This window comes from Rhinatrema bivittatum, chromosome 1 (genome assembly GCF_901001135.1).
Source record: "Rhinatrema bivittatum chromosome 1, aRhiBiv1.1, whole genome shotgun sequence".
NCBI classification, from domain to species: domain Eukaryota; kingdom Metazoa; phylum Chordata; class Amphibia; order Gymnophiona; family Rhinatrematidae; genus Rhinatrema; species Rhinatrema bivittatum.
In genome coordinates, this window is record NC_042615.1 from 143,004,167 (window position 1) to 143,024,348 (window position 20,182).

At 44.1% G+C, this 20,182-nt stretch overlaps 1 protein-coding gene across 4 annotated transcripts in view; it reads right to left on the reverse strand.

Moving 5' to 3' along the window:
• SPATA18 (spermatogenesis associated 18) overlaps positions 1 to 20,182 on the reverse strand; it is a 274,302-nt gene that overhangs the window by 62,718 nt on the left and 191,402 nt on the right. For all 4 annotated transcript variants that reach the window (XM_029587820.1, XM_029587806.1, XM_029587829.1 and 1 more), the window contains one exon: positions 18,652 to 18,775. In XM_029587820.1, coding sequence (XP_029443680.1) covers positions 18,652 to 18,775 — 124 coding nt within the window. The remainder of the gene's footprint in view (positions 1 to 18,651; positions 18,776 to 20,182) is intronic.

The window sequence follows — 20,182 nt, forward strand, 5'->3', positions numbered from 1 at the left end:
CTCTTCATCGCACACATCTTTCGCCTTCACGGCCTACTGAAGACATAGTCTCGGATAGAGGATCTCAATTCATGGCAAGATTCTGGAAGGCTTTGTGCAAGCTATTTGACATCTCTCTGGATTATACATCTGCCTATCATCCACAATCTAATGGCCAAACTGAAAGGATGAATAGGACCCTGAAACAGTTCATTCAGGCCATCAGAATAACTGGGCTGAACTGTTACCATGCGCTGAATTCGCCATTAATTCACATCCAGCATCATCCACTGGATCAACACCTATTGAAGTGGTATATGGACGTTTACCTTCACCGCCACTTCCACTGAAACTCTCGGTGTCTTTCCCAGCAGCTCAATCCACTGCTAATAATATCCATCAACCATGGACTCAGTGGAAGAGAGTGGACAGTGGAGTGCCTCAGGGATCTGTATTGGGACCCTTACTTTTCAATATATTTATAAATGATCTGGAAAGAAATATGACGAGTGAGATAATCAAATTTGCAGATGAAACAAAATTTTTCAGAGTAGTTAAATCACAAGGAGATTGTGATAAATTGCAGGAAGACCTTGTGAGACTGGAAAATTGGGCATCCAAATGGCAGATGAAATTTAATGTGGATAAGTGCAAGGTGATGCATATATTGAAAAATAACCCATGCTATAATTACACAATGTTGGGTTCCACATTAGGTGCTACAACCCAAGAAAGAGATCTAGGCGTCATAGTGGATAACACATTGAAATTGTCGGTTCAGTGTGCTGCGGCAGTCAAAAAAGCAAACAGAATGTTGGGAATTATTAGAAAGGGAATGGTGAATAAAACGGAAAATGTCATAATGCCTCTGTATTGCTCCATGGTGAGACCGCACTTGAATACTGTGTACAATTCTGGTTGCTGCATCTCAAAAAAAGATATAATTGCGATGGAGAAGGTACAGAGAAGGGCTACCAAAATGATAAGGGGAATGGAATAGCTCCCCTATGAGGAAAGACTAAAGAGATTAGGACTTTTCAGCTTGGAGAAGAGATGGCTGAGGTGGGATATGATAGAGATGTTTAAAATTATGAGAGGTCTAGAACAGGTAGATGTGAATCGGTTATTTACTCTTTCGGATAGTAGAAAGACTAGGGGGCACTCCATGAAGTTAGCATGGGGCACATTTAAAACTAATCGGAGAAAGTTCTTTTTTACTCAACGCACAATTAAACTCTGGAATTTGTTTCCAGAGGATGTGGTTAGTGCAGTTAGTATAGCGGTGTTTAAAAAAGGATTGGATAAGTTCTTGGAGGAGAAGTCCATTACCTGCTATTAAGTTCATTTAGGGGCGGATTTTCATACTCCGCGAATAGGCCTACTTTTGTTTGCGCTCCAGGCGACCGGGACCGCCCCCGACACGCCCCCCTCGGAGAACCCCGGGACTTACGCGAGTCCCGGGGCTCTGCGCGCACCGGTAGGCCTATGTAAAATAGGCTTACCGGCGCGCAGGGCCCTGCTCGCCTAAATCCGCCCGGATTTGGGCGGATTTAGGCGAGCAGGGCTCTTAAAATCCGCCCCTTAGAGAATAGCCACTGCCATTAGCAATGGAATAGACTTAGTTTTTGGGTACTTGCCACGTTCTTATGGCCTGGATTGGCCACTGTTGGAAACAGGATGCTGGGCTTGATGGACCCTTGGTCTGACCCAGTATGGCATTTTCTTATGTTCTTATGTTGCTAATTAAAGTGGGTGATTGAGCAAAGAAGTCCTACAATGCTCACCATTCTAAAGCGCCTGTGTTTCACCTGGTGAGAAAGTCTGGTTATCAAACATCTGAGACTAAAGTTACCCTCCTCTCGATTTGCTCCTCGCTACGTTGGACCGTTTCCAATCCTCCGACGTCTTGGCAACATTACATACAGTCTGAAGCTACCGCTTGGATTGAAAATCCACAACACATTCCACGTTTCACTTCTGAAACCACTCATTCTCAGTGAGTTCTCATCCAAGTCTCCTGAATCATCTTCTATCAATGCAGAAGACGACCTAGAATACAAGGTCGAAGCCATTCTAGATGTAAGAAGACATGGCAAGACTTGGGAATACCTTCTGTGTTGGGAAGGTTACGGCCCCGAAGAAAATTCTTGGGAGCCGATGGCTAATATCCTAGATAAAGAGATGCTTCATCAGTTTCACCAGATGCATCCTTGGAAACCAAGATCTGGTACAAGAGTTGGAGTCCGCCCTTTGAAAGGGGTACTGTTGCGACCGGTCTGCAACGGCTTCACCCGTCTACCTCACTTTTTGCGGCTCCTCCTGCTCACCTCGGACTACTGGCTGCCGCGATGTCTGTCTGCCAACCTCTCCGGCGTCCCTGGACCGGCTTTGGTGCTGCTTCCCGCCAAGCTCCTCCAAGGTACCATAGGGTGTGCGCGTGCACGCCACCCTCATCTTTATTTCCTCGTTGGCGCGAACCTCAGGGGCGTCTCCCTGAGATGACGTCACGCTGCCCGGATATTTAAGCCTACTACTTTTGCTAGCTAATCGAGTTAGCAACTCCCCCAGAATTCTATGAATGGGATTCGCTCTCCTTACCGAAGCTGCTCTGCTACTCCAGCGTTATCTGGAACTCTTATTGCTAATGGGTTGACCGCTCCTCGGGGGCCTCTTCTGCTTCTTTCAGGTGCTATCAGGAAACCGGTACTCGCTCTTCGAGGGCCCATGTTCCCTGAGTCGCTGCCTGCATCTACAACCCTTCCTACTTGAAAACCTTTACTAACAGTTTCCATCTGTGAGTACAACTACCATCTATTCCACAGTACTGCTTCCCTGGAACCAGGTACTCGCTCCTCGAGGGCCTGCTCTCTGTTCCAGTGCCAGACCTCTCGTCTAGTGGAATCGCTGTGTGAGTACATTACCACTGAGTCTCTCTACTCTAAAGGATCAGGTATTTGCTCCTCGAGGGCCTGCTCTCTCTGTCTCGGAGGTTCTCCTATTCTACCTGGGACTCTATGTTTCTCACTGTGTACTCATAACTCTCAGTCTCTTTCCACTACAGCACAGCCAAGCAGAGGATTCGCTGTTCCAGTGTCCTGTGGGATACTCGCCCAGCTGGGCTCAACATCTACTATTCACTACTGCCACCTATGGTGGTTTCCAAAACTGTTTAAATAAAGATTCAAATCTGTGTTTCTTCCTTCGCAGACTCCAGGAAAAGAACGTGAGAAAATTTGTGTATATGTGTATGTGTGTGTGTATGTGAGAGAGAGCATGTGTGTATGAAAGAGATAAAGAGAAAGCAGGTGTAAATGAGAGAGCGAGCATGTGTATGAAAGAGGGCATGTGTGTATGAGAGAGGAAGCGTGTTAGAATGTGTGTACAAGAGAGAAGAAGCATATGTATGTGAGAAAAAGGGAGCATGTGTATATGAGAGGGGGTGTTGTAGTGAGAGCCTGTATGTGTGTGTAAGAGAGCTGTTGAGAGTGAAAGTCTGTGTGTGAGAGAGAGAGAGAGAGAGAAAAAAAAGAAAGGAAGCTGTATGAGAGCATTTGTGTGAGAGAGGGAGAGTGTGTGTGAGAGTATGTGTATGTGTGAGTAATGTGTGTATGAGAAAGAAAGAGTGTGTGTGTAAGAGTGTATGTGTTCATGGGAAAGAGAGAGTGTGTGTGTGAGAGAATGAACATTTATGTGTTATAGAATGTATGTATATGACAGAGAGAGGAGAATGTGTACCCTGCCACATCCCAAAAATTCAAGACATTTTAGGGTGACTAGAAATCAAAAGTTCCCAGGTGTGGAAAGCAAAGGATTTTTAAATTAATAATAGTTTTAATTATTAATTTTAAAATATTTTGTTGATATTTGGTAAATTTTAAAAAATTGTTGTGAGTTTTTAATCATTGGATGTTATTCTATTCATCAGATGCTTTGAAATATTTATTTTTTATTAGTATGTTTTTACTGATATGATTGATGTTTTAGATTTCTTGATGTTATTTGATGTTTTATGAGGAATGGCAATGTTTCTATTTTTCCACTGTTACACTGCATACACAGTCTGGCTTCTTGCAGTTTTCAGTTCAGGTTTTGTCTACACATTTGTATTTCTATTTATAGAAAGTTCTTTTTTTGTATTTCTATTTATAGAAAGTTCTTTTTTACTCAACGCACAATTAAACTCTGGAATTTGATGCCAGAGAATGTGGTTCGTGCAGTTAGTATAGCTGTGTTTAAAAAAGGATTGGATAAGTTCTTGGAGGAGAAGTCCATTACCTGCTATTAAGTTCACTTAGAGAATAGCCACTGCCATTAGCAATGGTTACATGGAATAGACTTAGTTTTTGGGTACTTGCCAGGTTCTTATGGCCTGGATTGGCCACTGTTGGAAACAGGATGCTGGGCTTGTGGACCCTTGGTCTGACCCAGTATGGCATTTTCTTATGTTCTTATTCTGTATTTGGTGAGGATCTGTCTGTGTGCTGCATGTGTGGGATCTATAGCAGCCTGACTTGTTCTATTTTCCTAATAGGAAGTGTATTGGTGTTTTATGCCCTGGTTTAATATATGTAGATTTGCCTTTTCATAGGTAAGGTTGTTACTGTTTGAGTCTGGCAGTTAGGGTGTTATGGTATGGCATGTTTACTATAGGTTCTTGTGTTAGGTAGTAGGGATAGGTTTTCCAGAAGTCCTCTTGATGGAACACACAAAGAGTTAATTTACTCCCTTATGAGAGAGAAAAAACAGTTTTGATTTGTTTATAATAAGTTACAGTTCAAGTATGCATGCTTTTGCTTCACAGCACCCCACCACCACTACCTTTGTGCCCCTAGTATGATCAGAGGTTGGTACCTACAAGATGGTGCAGATAAATTAATGGAGAAGGAGGATATTACAGAGAGAGAAAGAAAAAGTTATTAACTTGTTGTACAGTACTGAATATTTTGCCAGCAATGAGAATGGAGGCACTGTACTGCTTAAAGCATAAAGACAAGATTCTGGGCTGTTAGGTAGCTCCTGTTCCCTTAATAGCCCTCCTTCACAGCTCAAAGCCCATAGCCTTCCATTCACAATCTCTCCCACAGCTCCCCCTTCCCTTCACAGCTTCCCCATAGCCCCCCTTCACACCCTACAGTTCCCACATAGCCCTCCCTTCCTCCTAACTTGAAGCCTGAAAACTTTAAGGTCACACACAGAGATACAGAATACAAAATGGAGACACAACCTTAGAAAGAAGATAGTAATACCACTTAGTGCCAGCCTTAGGGGAAGCTTCAACTAAAGCAGGCCCCTCATGAAATGTACAACTATAGGCTGTACAGAGATGGGTGTTCCTTCTACACTACGGTGCTATGTGCCAGCCACACTTAGATGAACTCTAACAGAGTTGGTCTTCAAACCAGCTTCCAATAGGTGTAGAAGGTAGTCAAACAGTTTTTGTGGGGAGGAGGAGAAAGGATCTAGGGCTTTCTGCTCACACCACACTGAAAATCTCCTCCATTCAGTCTATAGGACTTTCTAGTGGAAGGCTTTCTGGAGGCCACTAGGACCCAAGATACATCTTCCAGGAGATCAAGTGATTTCAATATCAACCTTTCAACATCCAGGCTGTCAGTGACAGGGCCTGGAGTTTAGGATGGCACAACCGGTCTCGATCCTGAATGATGAAATCTGGGGAAGTTCCCAGTTTGATCGGTTTCTGGATGGACATCTCCCTGAGGAGTGAAAACCAAACCTGTTTCGGCCAATAAAGGGCTAATTTTTATTATTTATTATTTATTTATATGATTTATATTCAGCTTATATTGATAACTATCATGCTAAGCAGATTACAGAAAGTGCAAAATATCATTACCACATAAAAGATAAAAAATATAAAACAATATATATCACAATCTAAATTCAAATTAACAATTTTTAAATGCCTCAGTAAATAAAAATGTTTTTATGGCCTTTTGAAATAGTTTAAAATCAGTTAAACCACGAATATCATCAGGCAAATTATTCCAAAGTATAGAACTTCCAATAGATAAAGATCTATGAGGATTATAGTCCCTATGTCATTGCTAACCTTCAAGAGAGTCTTCACTACCAGTGGAGCTGGAGGATAGGCATACAGGAGACCCTCGCCCCAATGGCAGGTGAAGGCATCTGAGGCTGGTTGCCGTGTGTCCATACAGGAAGCAGTACCGAGGAACCTTCCTGTTCCAAGGTGCTGTGAAGAGATCCACATCCGGGCTTCCCCAGAGGCGAAAGATTTAATTCACGACCCCATGGTCCATAGACCAATCCTGGGGTTTGAAGGCATGACTTAGTCTATCCACTATTACATTCCCCATTCTGGCCTGGTACATGGCCCTAAGCACCATCCCATGGGAGAGGGCCTACAACCAGATCTGGACTGCTTCCTGATGCAGGAGTATGATCCAGTATCTCCCTGCTTGTTGACATACCACATTGCCACTTGGTTGTCAGCCTGTATCAGAACAATTTTGTTCGACAGCTGATGCCTGAAAGCCCACAGAGGTAGATTTTAAAAGCATTGCTTGCATAAAAATGACCCCATACATACGTATGTGGGCCACATATGAGCAACTTGAATTTTAAGAAGCCAGTCCATTGGGCTTTTTACATGTGGAAACGTGCCAAGGGAGTGACATGTACTGTTGTGGCCATATGGCCCAATAGCGTCAACATGTGCCATGCTGACAGCTACTTGCTCTGTTGAATCTCTGCTGCGATGGTCATCAGTTTGATGACCCGTTGCTGGAACAGGAAGACCTTGGCCTAAACCGTATCTAGCAGGGCTCCAATGAAGTCCAATGTGGTGACGGGCTGAGATTGGAGCTGGGATAGTTGACAATGAACCCTAGTGTCTCCAGCACTTGGGTGGCCAACCTCATGGACTCGTCAGTCTCCGCCTGAGAGGTGCTCTTGATCAGCCAATCATCCAGATACAGGAAAATGTGAACTCCGTGTCTGCGAAAGTGCACACCACCATGGCTAGGCATTTCATAAAGACATGTGAAGCTGACAGTAACATAGTAATGTCAGAAGAAAAGGACCAAATGGTCCATCCAGTCACCCTTGTCTCTTATTTTTTACTTTTGATTATTACATAGTAATAACGTGTCTCATGCTACTTGTGAAAGCGTGATGATATAATTAAAATAGTCCCTTTATAGAATTTTATTACTTCACAATTTTTTTCGGAAAAAGTCGCTATCTTAAATGGAGCTGCATGTCAGTACCCCCAGACTGTAAAAGTCAGGGCCCATGTTTATTGCCATCTGAATCCAATTCCCCTTTTTTAAACCCCCCCCCCCCCCCCCCCCACTGTCAAAGCAGAGAGTGATGTTGCAGTTGAGTCAAAAGTATCAAGGCTTGTTGGTTGAGGATAGTAATCCCTATGCTTCTGTTAAGGGTAGTATCTGTTGCACTGAGCAGGCTTACCTCCATGCACTCTTTTTTCATTTCTGTCCTCTAGCTTTTGAGGATATACAGTGTTTATCCTATGCCCCTTTGAATTCTTTGACTTTTTTTGTCTTCACCACCTCTTCTAGAAGGGCATTCCAAATATCCACCATCCTCTCTATGAAGAAATATTTCCTGATGTTGGTTCTGAGTCATCCTCCCTGAAGTTTCATTTCATGTCCCCTAGTTCTACTGTTTCCTTTTCAACAGAAAAGGTTCGAAGTTCATGCATTATTAAAATCTTTCAGGCATCTGAAGGTCTCTCTCATATCTCCCCTGCATCTCCTCTCTTCCAGGGTATACATTTTAAGGTCCTTTAGCCTCTCCCTATAAGTCATTTGATGGAGATCTCATGCCATTTTGGTCACCCTTCTCTGGACCATCTCCAACCTGTTTTTATCCCTTTTGAGATACGGTCTCCAGAACTGAGCACAGTACTCCAGGTGAGGCCTCACCAAGGACCTCTACAAGGGGATTTTTACCCCCCTTTTCTTATTAGTAATTCCTCTCTCTATGCAGACCAGTATTGTTCTGGCTTTAGCTACTGCCTTATCAAATTGCTTTGCTGTCTTCAGATGGCCAGACATTATTACCCCAAGGTCCCTTTCTTGGTCCGTGCACAACAGTCTTTCACCCCCAACACATACAGCTCTTTTGGATTACTGCACCCCAGATACATGAATCTGCACTTCTTGGCATTGAATCCCAGCTGCCAAATCTTTGACCACTCTTCAAGCTATCTTAAATCATGTTTCATTCTCTCTATTTCTTATGGTGAGTCCACTCTGTTACAGATCTTAGTATCATTTGCAACCAGCAACAGTCCTTCTCCAGGGTTTTCTTTAGTGAAGATCAAACTGAAGTAAATGTTTAATATTTCTGCCATTTCTTCAACTCTCTCCACACAGTGCTCCTCATCACCTTTCAATTTCAAAATACCACTTTAGGCCTCCCCTTCTTTCCCTAATATATCTGAAAAATGTTTGGCAATTCTTCTGCTTGAACTTTTGCTTTCCTAATTTCTTTCTTAGTCTCCCTCAGTTTTAACAGATATTCTTCCTTGTGTTCCTTTTTTTGGGATCCTTTATACTTTTTGAATGCTGTTCTTTTTGCCTTAAATTTTTCAGCTACCTCCTTTGAGAATCAGATCAGTTTCTTTTTCTTCTTACTCTTGTTTACTTTCCTAACATACAGATTTGTTTCCTTTGTAATAGCACCTTTTACAACAAGAGTCCAAATGGCAGAATGTGATACTGGAAGTGCTGCTTCCCCACCACAAATCTGAAACTTCTGGAGTCTTGGGAAGATTTTGATGTGAGTGCAAGGATCTTTTAGTTCCAGGAGCATAGCCAGTCCCCTTTTTGAAAGAAGGGGATCAGGGTGCCCAAGTAAACCATCTTGAACATTTCTCTTTTGATGAATTTGTTCAGGGACCTCAGGTCCAGGATGGGATGGAGTCCTCCTGTTTTCTTTGGTATCAGGAAGTACTGGGAGTAAAATCCCCCCCCCCCCCTTTGTCCTGATGGAATGGGTTTTATCCCTCTGGGCATTAAGAAGGAGGAGAGCTCTGCAACTAGTACCTCCTGATGCACTACCAGGCCCCAGAATAGGCTGGGGGGGGGTGCAATTTGGTGGGGTACCCAATAGGTTTAATTTGTACCCCTTGTGAACGATGGAAAGAACACACTGGTCTGAAGTTACACTGGGCCATTGGTTCACAAAGAACTGAAGTCTCCCCCCAACCGTCAGGTCCATCGCTCCGGGTACGGGCTATGTTCCTCACAATCCAGTCAAAACCCCATCCCTGGAGTTGACTGAGGCACCGGCTGGGGCTTCAGCACCTTCTGTTGCCTGGGACAGCCACAAGAGCCCTGGTGTTGTTGACAGGAGCGAGGTGGCGGAAGGTAGTACCTCTTTGGGTGGAATAAGGACTTTCTGGGCCCAAACCTCGATGACTTCCTGGCTGAGGAAAACAGGTCCTGAGAGCCAGAGGAGATCGGCTGGAGTCTCATATGGTGATCCCAGATCTGGGCCACTGCGTCCTTCACTTTATTCCCGAAGAGATTCTCTCCTGCACAAGGCATGTCAAAGAGTCACTCCTGCACCTTCGGTGTGAGATCCGAGGCCTGCAGCCATGCGAGCCTACAGGCACAGATTCCTGCTGCAGAGACTCTCAATGCCATTTTGAAAACATTGTAGGTCGAATGGACCCAGTGTTTTCTGCATGCCAGACTCTTACGCACTACTGACTAGAGGGTGTCTTGCTTCTTATGAAGCAGTTGCTCGGCAGCCTACATGTACTTCAGGATGTCGTGAATATACTGGCTTATGTAGAGCTGGTAGGCCACTAAGTAGGCAATAAGCATAGAATCCTGGAACACCTTCCTTCCAAGAGTATCTATTGCTCTCTGATCCTTTCCTGGGGACACTGAAGAATGGGTCTGAGAGCACTTGGCCTCCTTGAGAGCGGATTCGATGACTACCGATTGATGGGGCAACTAACACCCATGCCTGGCACCATGCATTGATGGGGACTGTTGCCAATGCTTCTTTGGCTTCCCTTGATGCTTGGATCGGTCCTTCCATGGTGCCGAGTTCAAGGACAACGAACCCAGCATCCTCAACATGGAGGAGCCTGATGATGGCCAGTCTCTGAATTTCTTCTCAACTGATGATCTCAGCGGAACTGGCAGCCCCCACCAATATCGATAGCTCAATGTCCATCTCCAAGGTCCTTTGATGCTGATGCTGCCAATGCCGATGTCGATGGATCAGTCTTCTCCAGCCTGAAGAAGCACTCCATCTTATCAAGCCAGATCTTATGCCCTATGGAGTCATCTTGACACACTTGCTGCAACCCCGGATATCATGCAATGCCCCAAGGTAGAGGTCCTTGTACACCTGGGGCATTGCTTAAAACCAGAAGTGGACATGTCATCATGAAGCAAGATCGAAATTGATGTCTGTGGTCATCAATGGCTGGTGAGCACTGAGCACACCACTGCCCTGGAGGATCGACAAAATTATTTACCCAAAAACATTGAGAAACCTGTCTGGGACTCTAACTGGAGAACTGGGGGGACCCCGCATTGACTGCGCAAGGAACACGAAAAAGAATCACGAGAAAAAAATCAATTGAAGACTATGGAAACTTTGAAAAAATTAAGAGGCTCACCTGATTGCGAGACACGAGGTCAGACTTGCCAGTCACTCTTCTCTCTCTCCCTCCATCAGGCCAGACCTACCAGTCGCTCTTTTCTCTCTCTTCCTCCACCAGTCCATCCCCACCAGTCCATCCCCCCCAGTATCTCTACCTCCCCAGTCCCTCCTCATCAGTCTATCTCTTTCCACCAGCTCATCCCCACCAGTCTTTCTCTCTACCAATCCATTCCTGCCCCTCTATCAATCTCTTTCTCTCCCTCCATCTTTCTCTCTCTCCCTCCACCAGTCCATCCCTATCAGTCTCTCTCTCTACCTGTCCATCTCTACCTGTCTCTCTTTCTCTCTCTCCAACATATACCAGTCTCTCTCTCCCTCCACCCATCCATTCCCACCAGTCTCTCCCTCTCTCTCTCTCCTTTCACCAGTCCACCCTGCTCAGTCTCTCTCTCTCCTGCCACTAGTCCATCCTTGTCAGTCTGTCTAGCCCTCCCACCCCACCAGTCTCTCTCTCTCTCTTCCTCCCTCATGCCACCAGTCCATTCCCCCCAGTCGCTCCAAATCTAGACATATCCAGCTGTGTGGCTGCCTCTAGTTACACTATGTAAGTTTTAATGAATATGAGTACAATCTTGAACATTTACTGCTGTGCTTTGCAATTATATGTATTCAGTTTATAATCAGTAAGAATTTTATAATATATTTATTATGAATGAGTCTGATGTATATATAATTATTTCTTTGTTATTACATTAATAACTTTTATATATATGACATGTAGCTGCAGGTAAAAATTAAAGAGAAACATGTGGGGGTCCACAAAAAATTTGGAGGTTGAAAAGGGATCCATTCTCCCAAAAAGGTTGGGAACCTCTGATATAGATGTATATACATATTTGTTGTACTATACTAAGAACAAGATATTTGGATCACTAAACTATACATATTTTTAAATATATTATGTACCTGTAGTTTGGATTATTTTTCTCTATATGTATCACTTCACACTTTTCCACTTTAAATTTCATTTCACATTCAGATACACAAACTCCTAATCTCACAGGGTCCTTCTGCAGTTCCTCCTAATCCACTGCTGTTTTAATCCACTGCAAATTTGATCACCTGTCATTCCCTTTTTCAAATCATGTATTAATATGCTAAATAGCACAGGTCCCAGTACCAGTCCCTGTGGTCCTCCAATAAAGACTTTTAATCAAAACTGAGCATTTAATCCTACCCTCTTTTCCTGTCTTTAACCAATTATCAATCCACAATAGAATGCTGCCTCCTATCCCAGGATTTTTACATTTTTTGAAGAGCCTGATATGTGGGACTTTATTAAACGTCTTCTGAAAATCCAAATATACTATAATCAACTGACTTCCCTTTATTTACACATTTATTTACAATTTTTAAAAAACTCAAAAAGACTGGTAAGGCATGACTGTGTTGTCTCTTCCCCATTAAGCCACACCTATCTATATGGACTGTCATTTTGTTTTTAAAAATAGCTTCTACCATTTTGATCAGCACCAACCTCAAGCTCACTAATCTATATGTTAGAGTTCGTGGATTTCGTGGACCCTTGACCTGAGATGAGAGTTGTTACCACCTGTGGGGAGGAGCCCCACGGGTCCACACTGTCAGGAGATGAGGTCAGGTGCAGCAGGAGCTTGAGGAGAGAGTCTGTGGGGAGGTCCCGAGGAGCAGGGTGAGACACAAGTACTGAGGGACCACACAGTATACAGGTTGGACTGGAGAGCAGTGCCTGGGGAGACACCTCCGAGACAGTGGCGCTAGGCAGGCCCGAGGAGCGGGGAGCGCAAGGCTAGAAGGCCCAGAGTTGGCGTTGGTGGCGGCGGCGTCCTGGTTGCCACGAGGAACCTTGAGGTACGCGGCGGTAGAGGTTAGCCCCTACTGCGAGCAGGCCCGGAGAGGATAGAAGAGTAACACAAGATGTGAGTAGATGTGGCCACAGCTATCTGCGACCGACGGTCATAACACTATAATTTCCCAAATCACCCTTGAAGCCCTATTTAAAAATTGGTATCACATTGGCCACCTTCCAGGTTTCAGATATTGTGGCTGATTTAAATGATAGGTTACAGATTACTAGCAACAGATTTGGAATTTCATGTTTGAGGTTTTTTAGGACTCTGGGGTGGATGCCATCTGGTCCTGATGATTTGTTACTCTTTAGTTTGTCAATTTGATCTATTACATTTTTCATTATCAATAGATTTGTTTTAATTTCTCAGAATCATCACTATCACCAATGAATGTTTCAGGTGTGGGTATGTTCCTAACATCCTCCTCAGTAAAAACCAAGGAAAATAATTTAGTTTTTCTGCTATTTCCTTGTCCTCCTGGGTATCCTTTTTTCTCCTCGATCATCTAGCAGCCAAGCTGAATCTCTCACAAGCTTTTTGCTTTGAATGTATTTGAAAATGTTAGGGGAAGGGGGGGGGGGGGGGGCCATATTCAAAATGCATTTAGATGGATGACTTAACAGTTATGCCTCTAAATGACTTACCTGGCATTATTCAACCTTAATCCAGTTAAATTCTAGATGGCTAATAAGTTAGATGGGGAGTTTCAGGGACGTATCTGGGAGGAGCTGAGTTAGCTAATATTCAGAGTTAGCTGAATGACTTAGCCGGCTAAGTCTGGTCAAGACAAAGAGCTGTCCCAAAGTTAGGTGGCTATAGTTAGCCGGCTAACTACTTAAACTAGCCAGCTATATTCAATTGTGCGGCTGTTCTACTGAATATGCCTCTAAAGTTAGTCAGGTAAGTTTATCTGGCTAACTTTGCTGCCAGACAGTGTCTGAACATAGCCCATTAATTATTAGATTTTGTACCTATGGCAAGTTTATTCTCAAATTCTCTCTTGGCCTAGCTAATTTGCCAGTGCTTATATTCTTACCTATTTCTTCATTTAGGTCTACTGTCCATTTTTTGAACAATGCACTTTTGGCTTTAACTGCCTTTTTTACCTTACAGTTAAATCATGCTGACAGTCTTTTTTTCTTCTTGTGACCTTTTTTAATGCATGGAATACATTTTATCTGGACTTCCAAGATGGTATTTTTGAACAATGTCCACACCTCATGTACACTTTTAACTTTTGCAACTGGTCCTTTTAGTTTTTTCTAAGTTCCTCATTCTATCACAGTCTCCCTTTTTAAAATTATATGCTACTGCAGTTTCTTTTAGTTAATGTCCTCCCTTCAGTGATTATGTCAGATTTGTCACCATGGCCAGCCCAAAGAAGAAAGCCTGAAACTGGATATGTGGGTAGGCCTCTGTCAGATCCATAGAAGCAAGGAACTCGTTCTTGCACACCTCTGTGAATACTGACTGCAGAGTTTCCATCCGAAACCTCAGGACCTTTAGCGCCACATTTACCCGTTTTAAACCCAGAATGGGGTGAAGAGAGCATTCTTTCTTTGGAACTATGAAGTAGATGGAATACCGACCTTTGCCTCATTCGCTTTGTGGGACCGGAAGCACCGCACCTAAGGCTCATACCCCGTCTAATGTCCCCTGGACCGCCCAACGCTTTTCCAATGACCCGCAGGGGGAAACTAGAAACAAGATGTGAACGGGCCGAGCAAATTCTAATACATAACCATCTCTTATTACGCTGAGGACCCACTGATTCTGAGCGATCTTGGTCCATTCCCTGTAAAATCACGCTAGACAACCCCCCTGTAAAAGGAACGGCGGAGTGAACCGGCCTCGCTTCATTGTGAGGATTTGGCTGTAGTGGCCCCACTACTGGAGGAAGCACTGAATGGTCATTGACCGGCTTGAAAGGACGGCCCCCAGGACTGATCTCGAGAAGAGAACTGCTTTGCGAGGCTGGGGCTCCTCTTGCCTGAAGCGACCTCCTAACATCCTGAAAATGCAACCGAGATTGAAAAGGCCGCTTACTGATAGGCTTATCCTCCGGCAACTTATGCACCTTATTCTCACCCAGGTTCTTCATGAAGTGCTCCAGACCCTCACCAAACAAGAGGCATCCCTTAAAAGGTAGAGAACCCAAATGAGACTTAGACAAAACATTTGTCAACCAGTTGCATAATCACAATAACCGCCTGGCTGACACCGCGGAACCCATAATACAGGAGAAAGTTCTGACCAAGTCATACATGCTATCCATCATATAAGCAACCGACGCCTCCAAGCGCTCTGCTTTATCTGCTTTGACACCAGAATTTGCCTGCCCATCCTGAAGCATGGGGCCTAGGTCCAGGCCAAGGCTCTGGTGTCGGGACACGGTTTCCAGACCACGTCACAGCATTGGGCCTGGGTATTGGGATCTGGCCTCTAGGTCGGGTCACATTGTCAGGCCAAGGCCCAGGCGTCAGGACCTGTCCTCTGGGTTGCTTCTTGATGTCAGGCCTGGGTTCAGGCTGAGGCTCTGGCGTCCAGGCCGGGTTGTGGCATCAGGTCTGGATCTGGGCTCCAGCTGAGGCCCAGTTGTTGGAACCCTGCCTCTGGATTGGGTCATGGCATCGGGCCTGGTTTTGGGTCAAGGCCCCGGCGTTGGGATCTGGCCTCCAGGTCTGATTGCAGCATCGGTCCTGGGTCCGGGCTCTGGCCCTGGTGTCAGGACTCAGCCTCCGGGCCAGGTCACAGTGTCGTGCCTGGATCGAGTTCAGGCCTAGGTCGAGGCCCAGGCCTAGTCTTGGGCCATGTGCAGGCCTAGTCCGAGCCCAGGCATAAGGACCCAGCTTTTGGGTTGGGCCTGGGTTCGGGCCAAGGCCCTGGCATCGGGACCCAGCCTCTGGGCCAGGTCTCAGTGTTGGGCCTGGGATTCAGGCTCCAGCTTTGTCAGAGGGCCAGGGCTTTGGGACTGGATCTGGATCTTCAGCCTGGACCTAGGCCTTGCCAGTGGATCCCCATCAGATCAGATAAGTGGGGCCCAGGGAGGATCTTGGCCTGGCATTTTTCCAGGTTTATGGTCAGGAGGCCCTAGGAGACCTCATTTTTGTTTTTGGCCATTTTTATTTTCTTTTTTATTGTTTGATTCATTTATTTTTCTCACAAATGAAATAAATCAAACAATCCATGAACCAAAATTCCCTGTACATACCCGTATCAGTCCAGACTCCTGGGTTTATGCATCCCTGCCAGCAGATGGAGACAGAGAAAGTTTCACTGACACTGCTTCATAAATCTATGGTGCCACCTGCAGTTCCTCAGTATTTCTCTGTCTCCAGCAGTTGGTGGCTGGTGCATACACGTGAAGTTCTGAGGTCTGACAAATTTTTCTTTTTTGGTGTAAGCCTGACCTCCCAGGGGTGTTTGGGTCCTGGTGGATCCTTCCTTGTTTGGTTGAGGTAGACGAGCTGGAGGTCGGTGCCCTTTTTGTATGCTCGCTCTGTTAGTCCGTGGGGTCTAAATCTGGTTGTCCAGATCCCTCACCTTCATGAGGCTGCTCAGGCGGCTGTAGACTCAGGGCGGCTAGTAATTTTTTTCTTTCACCAGCTTGCCTTTCTTTCTTTAAATTTCTGGTTTCAGTCTCTCCTTATTTTTTTTTGCCTTTTGCTGAACTAGAGCTGAACAGCTCTGTGTTCTCTGCAGAGGAGAGGCTGACCAGAGTTTTAAAGTTGTTTAAAAAAAAAAAAGGTAAGGCTGTCTTGCGGACGGCTCTCTTCCTCTGGTTTCCGTTTGTAGTGGTGTGCAGGCTCCATTTCTTACTCCCGTTCGTGCGTTCACTCAGGGCTCAGCAGGGGATTTTTCCTGCCGGTGTCAGCATGGTTCGTGGCTCTGTTTGCCGCACTTATGGTGCAGGATTGGCACGGCTCAGCCGTTTTAGTTTATGTGCAGCCTGTGTTTCGGGGGGAGTGGGACCTTTGGAGGCTTCAGCGAACGCGAGAGGCAGGAAACGTCATTCGGGCTCTCCCCTGAGGGTTTCTTTGAAACGCCGAAGTGCTGACCACAGCAAGCCTCCGATTTCCTCCGACACGGGAACGGTGACCATTTTGGCTGCCCCAGCAGTGAGGTCTGTTCAGATGGAAGATGGGGGAGATTTGCCTGGGCTCTGGCCTGGGCCTAATCCTAGGTCGAGGCCCAGGCATTGGGAGCCTGCCTCCAGGCCAGGCCCTGGCATCAGGTCTGGGTCCAGGTCAAGACCCCGGCGTTGGGCCTGGACCCTGCCTCTAGATGTATGCCTACTTTGAGACTCAGCCTATGCCCTAGGTAAGGCCTCTGCTTCGGACCTAGGCTTAGGCTGATGAACCGTTGTCGCACTAGAGGGTAGGCCATGGCCCCTTCTTTGGACCTTAGGCCCAATATATTCCTTTCAAATTAATGCAACAAATAAGGTTTGTTTCATTCATGGGGCCCCCAATTCATTACGGGGCCCGCCAAATGAAACAAATTGCCCTTATTCGTCATAATTTTGAAATTTGTTTGAAATGGATGTACACTATGCACACTGTGAAATCTGAAACAGAACTGGGATAAAGAAACTGTGTTGCTAGCTTGAAGTTGGGGAAGTAACTACAGATGATTAGACTGAAATTTTTGAAAAGTTGTATTTTTCTTGTTGAACTTTAATATTCCAAATATTGAACAGAGTTTAAACTATTGATGAGAGACTATGCTACTTTTGGAGCATGGGATCACTGAATTCATTCCAGAACTGTATTTTTCTATCTGTTTGGATTTTAGATAATTTCTTCAGTACACTTTCTTGTATTTGGAGCACAATTGACTGTTGTGGACAATGTGGTGGTTTTTTTAAGTGTTTTCTACCCAGTTTGGCCTTACAGGAAACCTGTCCTCAGCCTATGACATAGAAGAGACTGTACCCCATCTTGGGAGAGCCAGTTAAATGCTCCCCAGAGCTGGGAAGGTGGCCCCTTGGTACAGGGATTACAGATTGATTTGTCTGCTTCTAGATTGGTTTTTAACAAACTGTTTATAAGGAGGATAACTTTGAAACAACAGCATGTGCTGGCATAAACAGGCATATATGGCCACGCATAGTTTTACCGTAGTATTTTATATCCATTTATATCACATACACATATATTATAAAATAGGCAAATGTTTACTCCGCAACATACGCGCGTATGTATGCTAACGCATGCATACAGGCAATACATTGGTACCATGTATATCAATGCTTTGAACGCACATAATTTTCCTACTTATCTTAAAAATATTTGCATGTATTTTTTATACATGAAAATAAACTAGTACTTACTTGCAATTTACATGCATAGGGTCAGCCAATTTTAAAACATGCACCCATCTAGAAAATTAACTGGTTTACCAATTAGTCCAACAGCTCATCAAGCCTTTCTTCAGGTCATGAAGACCTTCCCTGGTTCTTCAGCCTGAACTCCCCCCAGTTCACTCAGACTTCCCACCCAGTCAGTACTATACAATAAATAGATTTAAGGTCAGTTATGCCAGATAATTAGCAGGTGTAAAAAATTCATGAGTAAGTTGACAAAATGTATGCGTGTTTCCTTTAAAATAGCAACTTACATGCATAAGTGCTGGCCCCACCCCAGAACGCCCCAGACCACCCTTTTTTTACGTGTACATGTTCGCACAAAAGTGAAAATACGCGCACATTTTTAACTTTTATAAAATACAGAATATGCAAGTAGAGGCAACTTATGCATGTATATTCACATGTAACATTTTGAAAATTCACCTTGATAGTTTTAGTAGCTTCTGCTTTGAAATCTCCACACTGTCAGCTTGTTCATAGATTGTTTAATCCCTAAGTGAAAGTTGGAGAGTCTAATCATGTATCTATTGTTAGAGAACATTTTTTGTTTAAGTTATATTCTAATATTATATAAGCCAAATTTTGTTATGATGTGTGTATTTATTATGTATTTGTTCCTTTTTTTTTAAGCTATATCTGTTTTGTATGTTCTGTTCTCTCACTTTGGGCCTTTGAGGAGAAATGGGGTATAAATCCAAATAAATAAATACATAAATCTTTGTGGCAAGTGAAAAGAAGGATTTCCAGACTTTTTTCAAGCTAGAATTGTGCAAGGTCACTTACCAGAGCACCTCTCCTTGTGACTGCCTCTCCCTTCATAATGATGCAGTCATTTTCCTGAAGAGCAGGCCATATATGGTACAACACCAAAGGAGCTGAGAAATCAGAATCAAAACTGCGACGATATCTATGCAGAGAAAAAATCTACATGAATGAACTTTCTTTTGAAACACTTAATAGAAGACAAGACTGCTGTAACCTGAAGAGGATCTTGCTTTCCATGTACTGAAAAGGATTTTGCAAGTGGTTTTTTTTTTTAACTTATTGGCTACCTGATGAGAAGGGCTGGCAACTTTAAAAGCCTGCTCCAAAAGCAAAGCAAGGGAGTGCTCAGGGGAGTGCTCCAGATAGAACACTACCCAAAAAAGAATCATGAGAGGGGGAAAGAAAGCTCCCAGCAATACAGAGTGCTATAGTGCAGTCTCTTCTGCTGTTGCAATTTTTATAGTAAAAGGACTATATTCTGAGCTCAGACAGAAGTTCTTGGAGGTCAGAAGGCTAAGGTGACAATCGCCAAAGAGGCAAATTTGTTTACCTGTTGATTGTGTTCCAGGAGTAGCCCAAAGATTATGGGGGTAATAATCAGATGATTTTTACGTGTGTAAACCTATGTTTTATCCGCATAAAATCTCAGTCTGATTATTGCTTCTCTCTTCCGCCACCCTCCTGTGCATGTGCTTGTGTGCGCACAAGAAAGTAGGCAGTTAGGTCAGAGAGAGGGAAATTATGCAGGGGGATTGGATAATCAAATCTCTGCATGTAATTTCCAGTGTGTACTTTGCGTCTGCATTTACATGGATACAAAGTGCCTGCATTCTGCATGCCCCTGGGATCTTCAAAGGGAAGCTTTGCAAGGAATATCCATTTGAAAATCAGTTGCAGTCCCATGGGTACAAAGGCTTATGAAGCTTATTATTTCCCTCCCCATGGATGTTGCAAAGAAGTTCCTGGACTGAAATGGAAAGTTAGTCAAAAAATTTAAGGAAGACTCCAGGTAGAGCTAGGCTTTTCTTTTTGCACTTTCTTTTTTGTTTAAAGGATCAGCACACACTGACTTTGGTTCTGGCACCTGGTAATACAAAATTGTAAATAAAGTGAACAATATGTCACCACATTTTCCTATATCAAACAGTGTGCTGAAATCTGTTCCCTGGCAAGAGAAAGAGGGATTTTATGGAGGACCGGATGCACACTCATCACAATATATACTTGGGTAGCAAATAAGCCTCTTTACCTTAGCAACCTTCTAAATCAAATAAATAAAAGATCAGCAAAATCCCTGTTGAACTTATGATGCACAGTAGTATGGTTACAGTCATCTGGTATGAGAGGCAGCGCTGGGCAGTAATAGGAGGAGAAAAAGAAAGGTAGAATGAATGATGGGACTGCGGCTTGTGTGGCACTAAGACAATGATTTTGTATGTAATACAAGGGATAAAGTTCCAGGTCCAGTTCTACAGGCCAAAGACAATTCATTTTAAGTTCTGTGACAACTCATGCTAACAATTGAACCAACAAAGATGGAAGTTGGAAA